The sequence below is a fragment of the Sciurus carolinensis genome, chromosome 7 (genome assembly GCF_902686445.1).
Source record: "Sciurus carolinensis chromosome 7, mSciCar1.2, whole genome shotgun sequence".
Classification (NCBI taxonomy): domain Eukaryota; kingdom Metazoa; phylum Chordata; class Mammalia; order Rodentia; family Sciuridae; genus Sciurus; species Sciurus carolinensis.
This window is the reverse complement of record NC_062219.1, coordinates 92,911,346-92,931,052: the sequence shown is the minus strand read 5'-3', so window position 1 is coordinate 92,931,052 and position 19,707 is coordinate 92,911,346. Positions and strand designations below refer to the sequence as shown.

Genomic DNA, 19,707 nt, shown 5'->3' with positions numbered 1-19,707 from the left:
TAGCTGTGGTATGGGATAGTTAAAATCCATTAATATGATCATTTGCAATATTAATCTCCAAAGTAAACTAAGGGAGTAGAGTCACACAAGTATTCACACATATTTAATCACAATCCAGTTTTCTCTTTCTATAATAAAAATAGCTTATTTTGATCTCTAATTAGAGAGGCTATAGTTTGATCTATTTTTAAATAAGCACTTTGATTGGTCAACAGAAGGAAACCCAGAGAGAATCTACATATAGGAGCTACCAGAAAAGTGCAAAGAAATATTAAAGTATTTGAAGAATTTACTTAAATAGAAAAATATGAATAATTAAATGGGAAATTTAGCAGAACAATGATAAATAAAAGCTACGTGTATATGTAACTTGATGAGGTTTCATATAAATTATTCAAAATGAAACCAAAATAGAAAAGTATATCAAAAAATGTCTCTAGAGCCTTTCTGGAGGTGACCACCTCCCCATAAGAACATGCCTCTGGCAAAAGATCTCCTTCATCCCTCTCCAGACAAGGAGAAGAGGAAACACATGAAGAAGCACCTGGTTCGGAACCCCAATTCCTATTTCATGGATGTGAAATGCCCAGGATGCTATAAAATCACGACAGTTTTTAGCCATGCACAAACAGAAGTTTTGTGTGTTGGCCGTTCAACTGCCCTTTGCCAGCCTATGGGAGGAAAAGCAACACATACAGAAGGATGTTCCTTCAGGAGGAAGCACCACTAAAAGCAGTCTGAATCAAGATGAGTGGGAAAACATCCCAATAAATGCATTTTGGATATATCCTGTTTATTGTCTTGTTTAACTGCCCTCAAGTATTCAGGAGCATCCAGAACAATGGAATACTAGAGTCATTTGGGGCAAGTAAGTGGCCAAGTACTAAAAAAAGTCCATTTGGGACATTTTATCCACCTAGGCTCATTGGGTAAATCTTCAGAACTTGATTAAGAACTGAAATATTAGATAAATGAAAGTTGTTAATTTTATGTTTTCTTAGTATTAAGAACTGATTGTTAATCTATACAACACAATCAACAAACCAACTTTAATAAAAATATAACTTAACATTTAAGTTTTAAAATATGTCTCTAGAAACATATTTAATATATGTTTATTTGTAGTCCCAGACATAAAGAAGTAAGTCATGATGGAAGAAATCCATGAAGAAATAATGCCAAGAGATTTCCACATTTGTTGAAAGAAAAAAAAATTCTCACAGAACCAAAAAGCTTAGAAAAATTAAGTGAAATAAGTATAAAGAAAACCCAAATTAGGCCTTTTAGAGTCAAACTCATAAAACCAAAGTAAAAGAGAAAATCTGAAAGCTATCAGAGAAAAGGACACATTACCTAAAGAGAAACAATGATAAATATGATGACTACTTTTCACCATAAATGGTGAAATAGTATCTTCAAAACATTGGAAAATAAAAAGATATTGACAATCTAGAAATTAATTTGGAGTAAATGTAAAAATTAAAAATGCCTGCACAAAGCTTTTTCAAAAAAAAACAAAAGCTGGGAAATTTGTCCTTAAAAGGCCTATACCACTGTAGTACATAAGGTAAAAGAGAAATCATACCAGATGGAAGTCTGTATCTACAGGAGGGAATAAAGAATGTCAAACAAGATAAATATATGAGAAAATCTAAAAAGAACTTAAATTTATCATTATATTTTCTATGTGTGTGTGTATATGTGTGTATGCAATGTGAGTCATATGTATATATATGATATATGCCATAATGTGGATATGCTTTCAAAATATTTTGCTAGGGGAAAGGAGCCAGATACAAATGGTCACATTTTTTTTCTCCATTTTCATGAATTATTCAGAATAGACATAACATGGATTGTTTGTTGCCAGGAACTAAAGGGAGAGGGAGAATGGGGAGAAACTGCTTAATGGGTAAGGGATTATACTTTGGAATTAAATAAATATTTTGGTACCAGATGGAGATGATGATTGCACAACATTTTTAATGTCACTGGACTGTACATTTAAAATCATTAGAATGAAAATACGTGTTGCATACATGCACATATACACTTGCTCTCAGTTTGCAAACACCTTAAAGAAAAATAGCTGAATGCAAGAAGATGGGAAAATTTAAAACATGAAACATTAATAAAAAACATCATTCAGATTAGAGAAAAAGGCATTTCGTATTAATCAAAGGGCAAAGGTATCAAGGACATATCATGTCCTTGATATGTAAATGAAAGGCATATGTACATGAAAGAAGGACCTAAATGCATATGTACAAGAAAGAAGGATCTTTACAACATGAAACAAAAATAGAACTAATTTGCAAAATTGACAAATAGACAAAATATTTATATATTTTATTACCTCTATCATAGAAATTAATAGATAAATATTTTGAAAATTAAGGATATATCAAATTTGGATAGTACTATAACGCCAAACAATGTAACAGACAATGCCAGAATATACATTCTTTTCCAGTACACACAGATGAGCCAATAATTCCAAAATCTAGTTTATAAAACTATTATGAATTAGTTCTGAAGAACAGGGAAAATGCAGAATTTGTTTTTGTATTATGATACAGAAATCAATAAAGTTAAGAAATTTTATAATGAAAAATTGAAAATTTTGATATTCATGCTCCCAATTCTTAATAATACACCAAAGAAATATAATAAAAACAGAAAATATTTTTCCATGAATAGAAATAAAAACATAGCATGTCGATGCTCAGTGTTTGTGTACATATATTTAAGTATGTATATGTAACACATTTTTCCATTGTAATGATTTTAAGTGTATAATCCCGTGACAGACTTACAATGCTGGAGAATCACCACCTCTACCTAGTCCCATAATATTTACATAATTTCAAAGTAAAATTTAAGATATGTAGAGAAAGCAGATTGTGGGAGGAAAGGAGAGGGAAAGGGGTAGAACTGGTGAAAAAATGGAGCAAATAATTTTATGTGCACATATGAATATATCAAAATGAATACCAACACCATTTGTAATTACAATGCACTAACAAAAATATCAATATGTCTAGAGATTTATTAAGAAATATACAGGTGAATAATAAACATAAAATAGATGATTATATGATTATATGGGACTAATTAAGTATATTAAAATGTTTATGTCAACAATCTGAAAAAAATTAATTTTACACATTTGAAAAGTACAACCTTATAAAAAGTTGTAGGAAATTGATATAGCTTCCTACCTACTGAAGCACTTGACATTAAAAGAAAATTGTAGAAAGATAATTCTGGTCACACATAGTTTTAGCAGTAGTTGCTATTAAAAAAGACTTTCAGAAAATGAAGGATTTAGGAACATGTCAAAACTTGTTCTATGAGTCCTGTGTAAAGAAAACAATAACAAAATATGGTAGATATTCCAAAGAAATTCTAAAAATAATATCCCTCATGAATATAGAAGCTAACATTCTTTAAAATATTAGTAAACAATTAACAATTTATAAAATATATGATGCATTCTGCCAAAGTGAACTTTATTTAAGATATACAAGTATTTATTTTTCATTGAAAAATCAAACAATCTAATTCACCAAATTAACAAGGCGTGTTATGTAGAATAATAATTTAAAGTAATTCAGCACACTTTGATGATCAAAACTATTAGAAAGCAAGGAATAAAATCATCTTCTTCAATCTGATTTGGGGACATTTATGTGAAGCCGAGTGCCAAAATCATCATCATACCAACTAAAAAGCCGAATGTTTTCCCAGTTAAGATGTCAAACAAAATAAGCTTTTCCAATCTCACTACTTCTAGCTAACATTATATTGTGTATAAAACACAGTGTTAAAATAAAAGTTAAATGGCATAAAATGTATTTTTGAAGATTGATTAATTAATGTTATCAATAAAAAGCATTTTATTTCTATTAGTAGCAACATACATTTAGAAAAATAAATTTAAAAATAAATATAAAAGAGCATCAATAATTATCAAATCCTTGGAAAAACCTAACAGCAGGTGAGCAGAGTCTAATGTGAAAACCACAGGGCACTGCTCCAAAAAATTAAAACAGAAGAAAATGCAAACCAAAATAAATGGGAAAATGTACCATATGATTAACAAAATATCCAGTATTGTTAGTGTGAAGCTGAAAGTTCAATACAATAGCAACCAATATCTCAACCATTTTTTTTGAAGAAATTAAATTGTTGATCTAATATTAATTTCATTCTAGAATTTGTATCAAAGTATATCAAGGTTTTATTAGATCTAGAAAAATGTGAAAAAGATGATTTACAATACTTAATTCTAATACTGATTCTAAATCCACCTTGTCAAAACTGCTTCATATGAGTGTGAGGATAAATTGATAACTGGACAAGACCAGAACTGAGAGATCACAAACTATGTATATGACTGCCATTTTCAGCAAAATAAACAACTCAAGTAAATAGAAACAAATTATAAAGCAACAGGTATTTCCATGGAAAAATGTAGCTCAACACCCTGTATTCCATATCCAACAGTTCATTGCAAATGAATCCTAAAATACAGTAATTTTAGGTTTCAATGCAAATGCATCATTTCTCTAAACATATAGTTGAATGTTTTTGTATTTTTTAAGGAAATGGTCAATAAGTGCATGGAATGTTTCTCAAAAACTTGTTGGGTATAAAAGAAATATTAATCAAATCTCAATGAAGCATTTTACTGCCATCAGAGTGACTCATAAAATACGGAGAGAGAAAAAATTAACATAATTCCTCAATAAAAATACATCACAAAATAAATCAAGAAGAATCCTTGGACTCATTTTACTTAGGATAGTGTAATAAAAATATGGGACACATTAGGGAAAATTCACTCTAGTAATTGGGCATTGTTATGGGTTAGATACGAGGTGTCCCCCAACCACTCAGTATTAATGTGAGAATGTTCAGGAGTGACATTATTAGATTATGACATCTGTAACATAAAGAGTGATTTAATGAATCAATACTTTTAATGGACTAACTGGTGGTAACTGTAGCTGGAGGAAGTTAGGGTACTGGGGGAATGTGCTTTGGAGATTATATATATTTTGATCCTGACTCTCCCTTGCTTTCTCTCTGCTTTCTGGTTAATATGAGTTGAGCAGCTTTCCTTTGCTGTATCCTTCTGCCATTATGCTCCATCTCACCTGGGGCCTAGAATGATAGTCAGGCAAACAAGGACTTAACCTCTGAAATGTTGAGGTTCAAATAAACTTTTCTTCCCCTAAGTTGTTCTTGTCAGGCATTTTGGTCATAGTCATGAAAAGATGACTAACACAGGTGCATAGTAGGTAAAAGGGAAAATGTGGGGAAAATGTCTAATGTATCAGTCTATTATATACAACTTATAATTTAGAATATATTAAAATTAGTTTGTTGATTTTCAAACAATGATGAGAATTTTCAATTAAAAAACCCAAAGAAGTGAAGTAAATATTCTCTACCAATTCTTCAATATTTTGCAGAAGAATAAGAAAGAAGAATAATTATGCGCCACTGATATTTTAAGTATTGCTCTTCATATTTAGAACAAAGGATGGCAAATAATTCAATAAGCAAAGAATTGTCATTTGAAAAGTGTCTTTTAAATAAAATATGTAAAAAATTTGTTTCAAATGTGTTGCATTTTTATGCCTCAGGATGGTATATTTATAGATTAATGCATATTTATATTTGAGGTTATTGGTAAGAAAAGGGTTGACCAAAGTGAACACTGAGCAAATAGAGAAATAATGAGGAAAAAATATTTACCAGATTTCTGGATCCCTATGATGCTGATTTTTAAAAAATATGTGTATCTCGTTTATTATTTTTTCATTGTTATGCAATATTCCAGCCTAGTTTCAACTTATTTTCCTTTATTAATAATTACATGAATATTCATAAACCAGTCTTCTTGCTTACATGTGCCAGTCTTCTTTAGGGTATGGTCATAGTTCTAAAATTGTTGGGAAAAGGATATGTACATGTTCTAAGCCATTCGATTTTGTCAGAGAATTTTCTAAAGCATTAGTAACAAAGTAAAATCACATCAGCAACATGTGGTCCAAATGTTCCACATTGTAGACAAAATTATTCTGGATAAATGTTAATTTGGTACTTAACAATATAATGGTGGTGAAATAGTTATTATTGTTATTTTAATTCATTTACATAGTTAGTGAATTTAAACATCTTTCCACACAGTAATTAGAGTTAATAAATTTGATTAAATGTTCTTCATTTTAATGAATATTTTGGCTTATTATTTATCTTACTGATGTTCTTCAGATATCCTCAATTCTAACTCTTTATCAGTTTATGAGCTTCATAAACTAATAAAAATAATAAAAAAATAGAAATCTAGTTTCTAATTTGTCTTTTAACTTTTAAATGCTATTTTTTGTTAAAAGTAATGTCCTTTTGCCAATTTTCTTACTAGACTATTGATTCTTTTTTATGTATACCAGGAGAAAATGATTATAAATTTTTTTCTGACATAGAGGATAAGAAATACACAATTTACAAGTAATAAAATACATAATAGACAGTATGGAGGTCCCTAAAATATTAAAAATTAAACTACCAAAAAATCTATTAGTTGAACTTTTCATATAAATACAAAACAATTCTAGTCAGCATCTCAGAAAGGTATCTGAACTCCAAAGTACATTGTAATATTATTCATAATTGCTAAGATATGGAAAAACTAAATACTTTTTGTCAGAAGAATGGAAAAGAAAATGCACTTTCTACAAGCTTGGCATATTATTCATATTATTAAGTACATAATATATTATTATCTGTAGGCACTATATTGTACAGCAGTACTGTGCAACCTGCTTAAATGTTCTTACCAAACTCACAGGCACCCCTGCCACACACATGCACACTCACATGTGCAGACCCACAAAGTAAATGAGTAGTATGAAGAAACTTGGAAACGAAGGGTATGCTCATTACTTCAACTGTATGGATGATTCCAAGGATGTATGCATATGTCTAAACTCATCATCATTATTGTGATGCAAATACTATAAATCCACTCTCAGCAATTTTCAGGATTCATTAAGAAAATTGTCCTTTTTCTGTGGGGGACAGTCCTAGAAATTGAACCCAGGGGTACTATACCACTCATATACAGCCCTAGTTCTTCTTACTTTTTATTTTGAAACAAGGTGCCAGTACCGGAGACTGGCCTTGAACTCACAGTGCACCTGCTTCCACCTCTGGAGTGACTGAAAGTACAGGCTTGAACTCCATGCCGGGAAGCATAATAGTCCTTTATTAGATACTTCTTTTAGAAATATTTTCCTCCCTGTTTAGTCTTTGACCTCTCTTTTTGTTCTGTTGATAATGACATTGACAATCACAGAGAAAAATTTTTTAGTATTAATGAATTCCAATTTATCAATTGTTCTTTTCTGTATCATGCCTTTGGTGTTGTATCTAAAATGTCATCGCCAAACTCAAGTTCATCTAGATTTTCTTCTATATCAACTTCCAGGAGTTCATATTTATTTTGCCTTTTGTGTTTAGATATATGATCCATTACGTATCAGTTTTGGAAGGGTTTAAGACCTTTATCTAGATTCACTGTTTTGCATATGGATATACATTTGTTCCACCACTATTTATTGAAAGAATGTTTTCTTCAATTTTTTTCAATATTTTTTTCTTTTGTCAAAGATTATTCAAGTATGTTGATGTTGGTGAATTTCTGAGCTTACTATTATTTATTTATTTATTTATTTATTCATTTATTCCTTTGTTTATACCACACTAGACTCAAGAACGTTAAATTTATCATAAGCCCTTGTGGTGAGCAGGCTTTTTCATTGGGATTTTATTGAACCAATTTGGGAAGAACCAACATCTTGAAATATTCTGTCCTTCTATCCATGAACAAGAATTTCTCTCCATTAATTTTCTTCTTTCATTCATTTCATTGATTTAATTTTCATAGAAGTACATATTTTGTTAGGCTTATAACTCAGTGTTTCATTTTTTGGATACTAGTGTAAATGGTATCATGTTTTGAATTTTAAGTTCCATTTGTTCATTGTGGATACATTGGAAAACACTTGACTTTTGTATTGTATATTAACTTTGTATTCCACAACCTTGACATAATCACATAATAATTCTGTTTTTATAGAAACTTTTGAATTTTCTACATAGATTATTAATTATATCATCTTAAAACAGTTTTATTTGTTTGTTTCCAATCTGTATACCTTCATTTTATTACCCAAGAATTTGAATATAATTTTGAAAATCAGTGGTGAGAGTGGTACATTCTTATTTGGTTTGTGGTCTTAGTGAAAAGTTATGATTTTTTTTTCAAAAGTAAGTATGATATTAACTGTAGACTTCTTGTAGATAATTCATTATCAAATTATAGGATTTCCTCTCTACTCTAAATTTACATGAATGATTGTGGAATTTTGTCAAATTATTTTGGGCAGCTAGAGATATTTTCATGTAATTTTTCTTTTTTACTATGTTGACAAATCAGTTTTACATATTTGGAATAAATCCCACGTGGTTGTGGTTCTCGTATATTTTTATTTTAAATAGACAAATTAGAATTGTATATATTTATGGAATAAAATCATATAATGTTTAAATATCTGGATTTGATTTGCTAATACTTTGGTGAGGCTTTTTGCAACTGTGTTCATGAAAGATATTGATCTTCAGGTTTGTTTTTTTTTTTTTTTTCCTATTGGACTTTGGTAGGATTTTTCTTTCTTGTGAATCTCCGTTTTGCATACTTGTTTCTAATGTATAGAATTACAATTTATTATTATTTGATAAAGTGCAACTCTCCTGCATTCATTTATTAGTTTTGCTAACTTCCTTAATAGAGCCCTTAGAGTTTTCTACATATAAGCACATTCCAGCTACTAAAAGAGATAATTTAAATTTATTTCCAATTTGAATATCTCTGGGTTCTTTTTCTTGCCTAAGTGCTACCTAAATTCTAGTACTATGCTGAATAGAAGTACCAAAAGTGAGCATTCTTATCTTGTTTCTGATCTGAGAGGCAAAGTATGAAGTTTTCTGTTTTATTGTGTACTTCGGGTTCATCATATGATCTTCATTATTTTGAGGTAAATTACTTCTATAGCTTGTTAAGGATTTTTTCATGTTATGATGTAGAACTTAGTCAAATGATTTTTCTGTATCTTTTGAGATGATCACTTTTTATCCTTTAGTCTGTTAAAGTGACATATTATATTAATTGATTGGCACATATTCAACCATCCTTGTATCCAAGATAAATCCCATTTGGTCATGGAATGTGATATTTTCAGTGTGTAGTTGAATTAGATTTGCTAGAATTTTGTTGAGAATTTTCACACACACACACACACACACATATATATATATATATATATATATATATAATGTACATATATGTGTGTATTTTACAGTGTCTTTATCTGACTTTGCATACAGATAATAGCAGTCTCATAAAATTACTTTTTAAAATTAAATATAAAAATGCACATATTTGCTCTCTATAAGATGACAGAAGCTCATAATAAAAATTGCTAAACAAAGTTCTATGCTGTTATTGCTATTTCTTGTGGAGCAGCAGTGGTAGTTATAGTACAATTAATACAAATAATGCCACAAAGAATTATGGTTAAATTAAACAGGTTAAGTAAGTAAAATGAACAGCATTACAACACCCCTTCTCGTTCTAGTGGGAGGAACCAGGCTGAACATGATAAAATGCAGGCACTCAGAACACACAAAGATAAAGGGTCACTTTTGCTTGTTACTGAAAAGAGAATTTTTCTATGAATGTTAGCTATTAGATGTAATAAGTATGTGACAGTCGTGACTTTTCTTTTTCCTGCTTTATCTTACATGCTTTCTTTTTCCCGTGCCCAAAATTCATTTTATTCTTTTCAATTCTTAAATTTCAGTGACATTTTGTTTCTTATATTTTAAAGACTGTTTCCTCTTGGTCCACATTCTTACACTTCATTTTGTGTTTCCACTTGCTTTATTACCCACTTTATCTAAGAACCTTAGCAGTTCACTTATATGAAGTATTGGTTTCAACTTTGCACAAGCATATTGGAGAATAAGATATTAAACATCATGCAGAAATTTATGAAAACTGATCAAGATTTGGCAGAGTTGGAGATTTTGCATCTACCAATCCCACACTTTTATAAACATATTCATAGTAAAAATTGGTGAAGTTGACCATTTTCCCCCAGTTATTATAAAAGCAATGTTACAGATAATATTTTGAAGCTTAATAGAGTATGAATTTCATTTAATTAACACAGATTTACTTTGACTCTTTCTTTCTTTCTTTCTTTCTTTTTTTTTTTTTTTTTTTTTTTTTTTTTTTTTGGTATCAGGAATTGAACTCTGGCACTTGATCACTGAACCACATCCCAGCCCTATTTTGTATTTTATTAGGGTTTCACTGAGTTGCTTAGTGCCTCGCTTTTGCTGAGGGGGGCTTTGAACTTGTGATTCTCCTGCCTCAGCCTCCCCAGCTGCTGGGATTACAGGTTTGCCACTGCGCTGGGTTTTACTATGACTCTGCTCTCCTATTATGTAGGGGTTTGATTTAGGACTGCTTTCTTAATTTCTCAGAGCTTGAAATGTAATAACTGTAGAACCTGGAATATATCCCTCTATTTGCTTCATAAAATTGTTTCTGTAAGGAGAACTAATGCATGAGAAAGCACTTTGCAATCTGCAAAACCAATGCACGAAGTAAGCTAAAATGAAATGGAATTTACTAAGTTCTTTGTTGCTCTATATCTATGCTTTCCAGATTTGTAAGGAATAATACATGACTGTAATAGCAGTATATCTTGTTGAACTTATGATTTTTAGGCTACACAGCTCTCAGTTCAATAAAAGATGGAATTTTGAATTGAAGAATGTATTCTGAATATTTTGCTGGTTATTTGTTTAATAGGAAGTGTCCAATGACTGTACTTGAATTTTTTTTCTTTTGAGAATCTTTCTCTTTGATAACATATTCAAATCTACCTCAGATATGTTGAAATCTGATTTTTATATATACATAAAATTTATGCTTTATCATCCTAATAGTCAAATCAGTTATATGAATAGGTGTGTTAACACATGGGTGTGCTATAAAGAATGCATTGCATGTATATAGTTCTCTTGTTTTGCAAAGGAGTAGTAATGAGTTTTTTTTATTAAAATCTTTTTTATTTTTACAGACTGCATTTTGATTCATTGTATACAAATGGGGTACAACTTTTCATTTCTATGGTTGTACAGAATGTAGATTCACACCATTCATGTAATCGTACATATAAAAACATGCATTTTTTACAAAATTTTTACATATTTGCTGTATTCTTAGTCTGTGATGATATTTGACTTATTCATACAATACAGTCGTGAACTTTCTTACTCAAAGCACCCTGTATTATAAGCAATTGAAATAAATGAATACTTAAGAATTATCAGTAAAGGATATATGATTGTATTGGGTAGTTACTCAAAATTATAGTTCTTTCCATGTGAGCCGTACATTTTACATGCAAGTGAGGGAGACTTGTCCTTTGGAAGGACACACAGTTGTAATCTTCATTTACTCCTTCTCAGCAGTTCTGATCATTATCCTTTGCTGTGACTTACAGTCTCCTCAGAACATACAATATAGTAATGGCCACCTCATGTGGGAGAATGATGTGCTGCAATACTAGGCAGTCACATGGCTTGAAGGATAGGCAATCTCAAGGTACTCTTTCTTTTCTTCCTTTTTTAAAATTTTTAGGTAACTTACTGTTTTATTTTTGCCTTAATATGTATAGTTTTCTTATTAATTCCTACACATAACACAGTTTGATCAGATTCGGTCCCCATTACTTCCCTTTACCCTTCTGTCTCCCTCCCACTTATCCTCCCCTATCCCAATGTTTTCCCTTCTTCTTTCATGACATTCTTTTTTTCCCCAATTCACCTTCCACATATGAGAGAACACAGTATATTCTTAATTAAAAATTATAAATTGTTGAATCTAATAGTTTCTCTCAATTATTTTTGTAAATAAATTTTTTCTAAATCCAGATACCCCCTGGGGAAGTTCTTATCACATTTTCATACTATTAATACCACTAATAAGTAGTGGAATTAATTGCTGTATTATTATGAGGATTTTCAATAGAATATATACAGGTTCCAATCTAGAGTAGTTTCCTTTATATCCACTATGTGTAGAATGACTTTTTTCCAAGCATTTCAAAGTCACACACTTAATTACCTCATTTATTTCCTAAATTTATTTCTAAAAATGTTATGATTAAGAATAAAAATAAAAATAAAAAAGTATCTTTATAGCAACTGAATGAAATGTATTATTCTAATGTGCTGGTGACTGCAGTCAAGTGTTTAACTTTCTTTAATAGGAATAAGAAGAATGAATACAGTATATTTCCCTTTAATTTGTTGGTGCTTAGTTTTACATTGCTACATAATTATATATTTGGATTTTGCACACTATATGAAAAGTAATCATTGGATAAAAACTGTCACATCACTATAAATCTCTGAAAGATTAAAAATATCATTTAACTATTTCAACATGGGTAATTATCTTTATGGAGCTACTGCTCCTGCCAATTTCATATTGACATATATGTCTCTTGTTATATAAACTAGTAAAAACATTTACTTACATGTCTTTTAATGATATTTGATTGCTCAGTTCATGAAGGATCAAACTCTTTAGAGTACTGACCAAGAACACACTTGATTTTGTCTGATAAGGAGTTTTTGAACTAGTTTTTCCTATATGCATTCAATAAAAAATAGATTAAGCATTTGAACTTTCAGAGGTTTTTATATAGAATTGAAATAAGATCCTGTCCCCTCCCAGATCCTTTTGTGGTCAATAGAATCTCCCTTGCTAATATATCTAGATATTGGTTGATATCTGCCAGGAGAGCAGTTAAACTCTTAGAGCAGCTTCTCACTGGGGCTATGATTTTAAAGTTACTGTGTAATGGAGTGTATTACCATTTACCATATGATGAGATAGCCTGCCTGTCAGCCAGGGAGCTGTTTAAAGTTATATATAGGTCAAATGAGCCAAAAAGAGCAAAGGAAGATCAAGAATATTGAGCATCTCAAAATGAAACGATCAAAACATTTCAGGCGCCAACTGATTTCTTCCAACATTTTTCTTAAAACTATTGATGAAATTGATTGTGAATTGTTGAATGCATTAAGAGAAATGTACTTCAAGGGCATTCATTTCTCCCCATGAATCAGCCATATGGTGTATATATCCTATTTCTATGATTTGTTTTATGTATAACTATTTCTCCTTACTGTAAAAGGTGTCCTAACATTTCCAATTTCCACTTTTGGGACCAAATTATGTTTTTTATCTCATTAAAAATCAGTAAATGCTTTTTTTCCCTGAGTTTTCTTCTTAGTTAAAATACCATTCATTTATCATTCACTGTTTAATGATGCTAAATAGATTATGTTAAATGATAAAAAAAAATACTCTGTGTCTTTCGAAAGGCACCTTTAATATTAGGAACACTATACTGACTTGCAAACGTGATAATGTTAATATGTAAGTGCCTGAAGAATTTACTCTCTCTCTCTCTCTCTCTATATATATATATTATTTTTATTATTTTGTAGAGAAGTAACTGGGTCTTTTAGGATATTATATGGAACATAATAATTTATATTTGAAATTTCATTAATTCTAGACCAGATGACCATTGATAATAAAGATATTATAAGAATGTCTGTATTTAGAGATTTTAATTTATCTTGTTATAATCCATAATCAATGTGATTTTCATATATGGTTATATGTCTTACTTTAATGTTAATCATTCTATTCAAATAACTTGTAACTGAATTTTTATGAAACAAGTAATAAACAGAAAATTTAAGAAAATAATTAAAAGTATTCAAATAAGAGAGAAATAGAATATATAGCAAATGTTAGGCAAAATCTACTGCTCCAAAAACCCTTTTCCATTGAAGAGTGACAAACACTGCAATAGAGGAATACCAAGTTCATATTCAGAATTCAGATCAGCTTTAAACAAGCTGTTTACTCTTCTACCTTCGATTTTTGCTACTTTCTGAATGTATTTCAAAAGTAGTTACAAATTTTTAATGAACAAATAATATAAGCTGCTAGAAATTGCAGTCATGAAACTCAAGTTCTCACTGTATCTAGAAAGATCACATTCCTACTGAACACTTCTCTGTTACTTTTTTTTTTTTTTCCAGTGCTGGGGATTGAACTCAGGGTCTTATTCTTGTGAGGCAAGCACTCTGCCAACTGAGCAACAACCCCAGGTGTCTGTTACATATTCTTTATAATCATGTCATGCATAAGCATTGGTCCTTCACAAAAAAAAAAAAATAAAAAACTGTTCCAATTTCAACTCTGATAAATTAGCCTAATTAGAAACTGAATCTATAGAATTGTAAGTAAAAGAATATTTTTTAAATAACAGTATTTTGTGGTTTTAACTGATTTATGTATTAGAGTAGCAGGACATGATTCTTCCTAAGGCCTTTTGGATATTATTTCTGGGATAGTTAGGCACAGCCAAATTTAGAGAACACATACTGTATTACCACATCATCCACTTTTCTATCATGCGCTAGAGAAATATCTATATATGGTATAAGACATAAGACATATGGAAACAGACTTATTTTAATGTTGATTATAGCACAGGTTAGAAGCAATTTATATTATAATTATAAATTAAAGTGTTTTCCTATAATGTATTATAATATACTACATTGGTAAAGTAACAAAATGAAGTCTAAAATATTAGAATCAAGACTATGCTTTTGCAAAAAATGTGTGACATTGGTAGAAGGGATCCCAATTAGAATAAGTTATATTTTATGTTTGTATGAATAGGTCAAATTATACTCTACTGTCATGTATAATTAAAAAGAAGTTTAAAAAGATTAATAATTTACATATACATAATATTATTTGTGTACATTTGTGTGTGGGAAGCCATCCTTATCTAGCAGAATCAGAGGAGGAGGACCAAGGGACACAGAGGCCTGACTTCTAGGAACTGGCACCACGGAGAATTGCCCAGATTATAGGGGAGTATGAAGGGAGTGGTTCGCCAACTGGTTGTATGATAATTTCCCTAAACAAATGGCTCCCCTAATTCCACCCCATTGTGCTCATCACAGAAAAAACCCCATTCCGGTCTGGGCCTTTTTACCTGTGTGGCTATAAATAAAAGAGTAGTGGATTACTATATGTTATTAGAGGCCAGATCTGGTATGGCCGATCCATCACATCCCCTCTCATTAAAAAAGGGTATTGGCTCTTGGGTGTTTATTGATTAGATAAATTTATGGGTAATTTGATTTATAGCCAACATTGTCCTCCAGCAATTAACCCTTTTCTCATCCACAGGGGTCATGGCAGAAACCTCCACATGTGTGTATGTGTATATTTACATATATTTTTATGTGTATATATAAAACTCAAAGAAAATGTAGGCTGACACCAAATTAATAACAAAGTTTGCATTTGGAGGTGGATCTAGAGGAACATTACTCTTTTTTTCTCATGGTTTGATTTTTTTTTGTAGTTTGATTCTTATGAAATATCCATACATTAAACACATAACATAAAAAGTATAAATTAAACAAATACATCTAATATTACTATTTACCTCAACTTAACCTTTTCCTGATACACAACTTTTTGATCTGATATTTCTTAATTTTTTAAATTAAAGTTAAAGTTTGTAGTAGTAATTGCATCAGAAAAAATATAAATAGATTATAATGTATGAAAGTCAGAGAATCTCTTAGGTATAAAATTTTGATTCAGAAATTTTATATAAAATAGATACATAGATAATATTAAATAGAAATTTTAGGTAATTGAGACAGAATTAAGCCAAGGCTTAGAGAACAAATAGGAAAAAATGCAGGTTTGCTTTAGAATGCTTTACTTTTACTTTTACATGAAAATGTCAACTGACCTGTTTTCCTATTGACAATTGAGAGTAGAGCTGCTTATCTCAAAGCAATAGGAAGGGATTTGTAAACCATAAATCTGTGTGTGTGTGTGTGTGTGTGTGTGTGTGTGTGTGTTATATTTGTAATTAAGAAATTATATATATATGTGTGTGTGTATACAAACACATACACACACAACAGAAACAGGGAACTCAACCTCATTTGGAGGAAAGAAGACAATTACTTTGATAATAAATAGAAAACTGTTGATATTTGGAGACAACCTGATTACCAAGGTATTTGAAAGTAAACACTTATTGCACTTATATTATTGGTGCAAAAGTTGTGCTTAATGATTTAAAAATCATTAAATTCTTAATAATATTCATAATCATTTATTTTTGATAGGACAATGTTTTCAGAATACCTATTGTGTGTATGACAGTCCTGTATGTTTTGGGTGTATTAATTTATTTAATCATTAAATATATGAAAAAGGCACTATTTTTACTCAAGTGTTATAAATTAATAAAATTAACAAATTCTATGTCTTTGAGTCACAAGGAGGTTAAATAATTTGACTAAGGAAAACAAATCTCATTAGTATTAATTTTAGGGTATGAGCACACATTGTACATTTTAAATTATTGACTCTGATTATTCCTCATAAGGCAATAAATCTCTTTAGGATATAGATATAAACAAGGAAAACTGGGACTATGCCCAAAGACTTTTGACCAGTATCTGAGAAAACTGAATGATTTAAATTACAGAAAATCATATCATCAAGCATTAGTTAAGATTTATGAAAACTACATACAAGAGCAAATGGGTGATTTCCCTTAATATCATCTTCCTTCCCTCACATCTTCTTGAGGAGGAGCCATGTCAGATATCACTAGGACAGTCTTCATAGTTAAAAGGTATGATAGTGAAAGATAGTTTTGTTTGAAAGAAGTTATTTTTCTTCTCTCTACCATCATTTCTATTTTCCTCTAAGAATACCAGACACCATCTTAGTTAGGAAATACTTCTTGGTTTTAGTAAGACAGGAAACATCCCTTAATTATACAGTCCTACAATATGCAATAAAAAGTTAATTAGCATGAGCATCTGTTTTAAATTTTCTAAGCCAGACACAGTAGCACACACTTGTAATCCCAGTGACTCAGAAGGCTGAGGCAAGAGGATTTAAGTTTGAGGTCATTCTGGGCAACTTAGTTAGACTCTGTCTCAAAACAAAAAAATTAAAAGTTTTGGGGATGTAGTTTGGTGGTAGAGTACCCTGTGTTCAATTCTTAGTACTTAAAACAGAAAGTCTAAACTCATTCATATATGACAGCCACCTGCTTGGAGGTTGGATAGGAATGATAGGAAGCATACATTCCATCATCCTATATGAAAAATAAAAGAAACATTCTAGGTATTTGGAGTAGGGAAGGGTCACACAATTTTGGAATGGTCCGAAGAGAAAGGTTATGACATCGTTTCAAACTTAAGTCACTCCAGAATTGAAAAAGTGGGAAAGAACTCAAGGATTATCACTTCAGTTGCCAACAGCACTGAGGAAGTAGGTGGTCTTCATAGCAGGTTGATCTGAAGCTGTTTGCAATGCTCCTGTCAGCTGATGGATGATCTCATACATTCACTTGCTATGCCTACTTGCTTCTTGTCAGAGTAAAATGGGAATGGAGATAATGCTAAACCAATCACAAATAACCCAACAGAAGTAATGAGATACCTGGGAAGGTAAGCATTGGTTGTAATTCATAGGTGAACTAGAAATATGAATTAGAGGAGTGGAGAAGGGGAGTAAATCTTACATAGAGAGCAAATATTTAACATCCAGGTAACATTGATGAGTGTTAAAATGTGTCCAGAATTATGCTATACTATATACATAGATCTGTCCTTTATTTAACAAATACATAGCAATTCCTACATGTCAGGGACAGTTATAAAAGCTTTACAAATATTTGTTTACTTACTCATAATAACTCCATGAATTACATGTTCTTATTTCCCTTTAAATGAGTAATGGAGATCACACAGTGAATAGCTTGCTAGAGTTCACACAGCTAGTTTAAGACAGAGGAAAGATTCAGACCCAGGCAATTTGGCTCCAAAGATCATGCTCTGAAATAGTTCAGTAAGTGGCCCCTGTTCTGTTTCTATATTATCTATTTCATGAGGAAGATACTCATTTTGACTTGTTAATTAAGAAAATTGAGACCCAGAGATGTTAAATCATTTGCTCAATATGATTCATATTATGAATGATCTTTGTATTTTGCTACAGTTGCAGGATTTGGTGACTGATGAACCACAGAAAACAACTAAAAAACAAATTCAAAAGAAATTTTAGCATAACTATAATGAATCTCACTGTCATATATAGTTAGCTATAATGCACCAATAAAAATAAATCAAAAGGAAAAGAAAAAAATAATTTTTAAATTGTCTTACCCAAGAGATGCAAAGAATAGTGATGTCACTGAAGAAAATAATGTCGTAAAGAGGAGCATACCTGACAGAATGATATTCATATTGGGATAGGATGACTTTGAAGCAGTAATAGGGCATTTATGGAGAATTTTTAGCATTCAGTTACACAAAAGGAACAGAAGCCAGGATGTTATGTTTGAATCTAGAAAAAAAATCTTGGTTCATTATCTGCTTGGAAATCGTATTTATAATAGTCATATATACATATCATGGATAATTTTCTTCCAAAAGATAAAAGAACTGGTGCAGCGCATCTGAAGACTGACCCAAGGCCTGCATATTAGTGCAAGTTTGGCAGTAGTCTTACCCTTGTGATGACCTAAGAACTTTTTATTTATTTATTTTTTTGGTACTGGGGATTGAACCCAGGGGGCACTTAAACAGTGAGACACATTTACAGAATCCTTATTTAATTTTTTTTTTTTTTTTTTAATTTGGGACAGGGCCTCACTAAGTTACTGAGACTGGCTTTGAAGTTTTGATCCTACTGCCTCACCCTCCCGAGTCCTGGGATTAAAGCATAGGCCACCACATCTGGCAAGAACTTTTGAACTATAGGGACTAAGGGATGAACTTTGTCATTAGGAGTTCTAGATATAGGATGGATTGGTTCATGTGAGAGGCAGGGGTATTTGCTCAGAAAGAAACAGAATAGAGAAGTACTTAATTAGATGAGCCTTTTCACATGTCTTATTGAGTCAGGAAGGTAGACCACCCATAGGCAGATAAGGTAGGGTCTTTGAGGAAGGTAGGAGGGAAGGAGACCAGATCATCCTAGAAGGAGACGCAAGGCCTTGAAACATCCTGTTGCTGCCTATCAACGTCAACAAAAATGACTCCTGCATAACTACACTTAGCAATGGCTAAGCACAAAATTGGTCTCTACCTTAAGCACTTCTCTCACCAACAGATGTGTCAAATTCCAAGGATGGGGCCTATCCTCTTAAATATGTAAATAAGGGATTAAACTTGTGCACTTATATTTTTCCTTTCAAACACAGAGCTTGAAGAGTTTGATTGGTCCATGCTAGCATCCCTCATTTACATAGATTACCAATCACCTGTGCTGGGCCAGCAGAAATGCCTTTAAAAACTCCCAAATAATAACCAGCAGTACACTCCCTTGGTACCCTTCCATACTGCAGGAACCTTTTTCTTCTTCACATAAATCTTGCTACTTCCTTGTCTTGCATCTCATTCTTTGAA

General features: G+C 31.1%; 1 protein-coding gene across 1 annotated transcript; it reads left to right on the top strand.

Annotated features, from left to right (window-relative positions):
• Window positions 1-475: 475 nt before the first annotated feature.
• LOC124989083 (40S ribosomal protein S27-like) lies at window positions 476-730 on the top strand. The gene has a single exon (XM_047559016.1). It carries the CDS (start codon window positions 476-478, stop codon window positions 728-730), a length of 255 nt encoding a protein of 84 aa, XP_047414972.1.
• Window positions 731-19,707: the final 18,977 nt, after the last annotated feature.

Coding starts and splice junctions, on each gene's coding strand:
- LOC124989083 (XM_047559016.1), top strand. CDS start 476: ATGCCTCTGGCAAAAGATCTCCTTCATCCCTCTCCAGACAAGGAGAAG.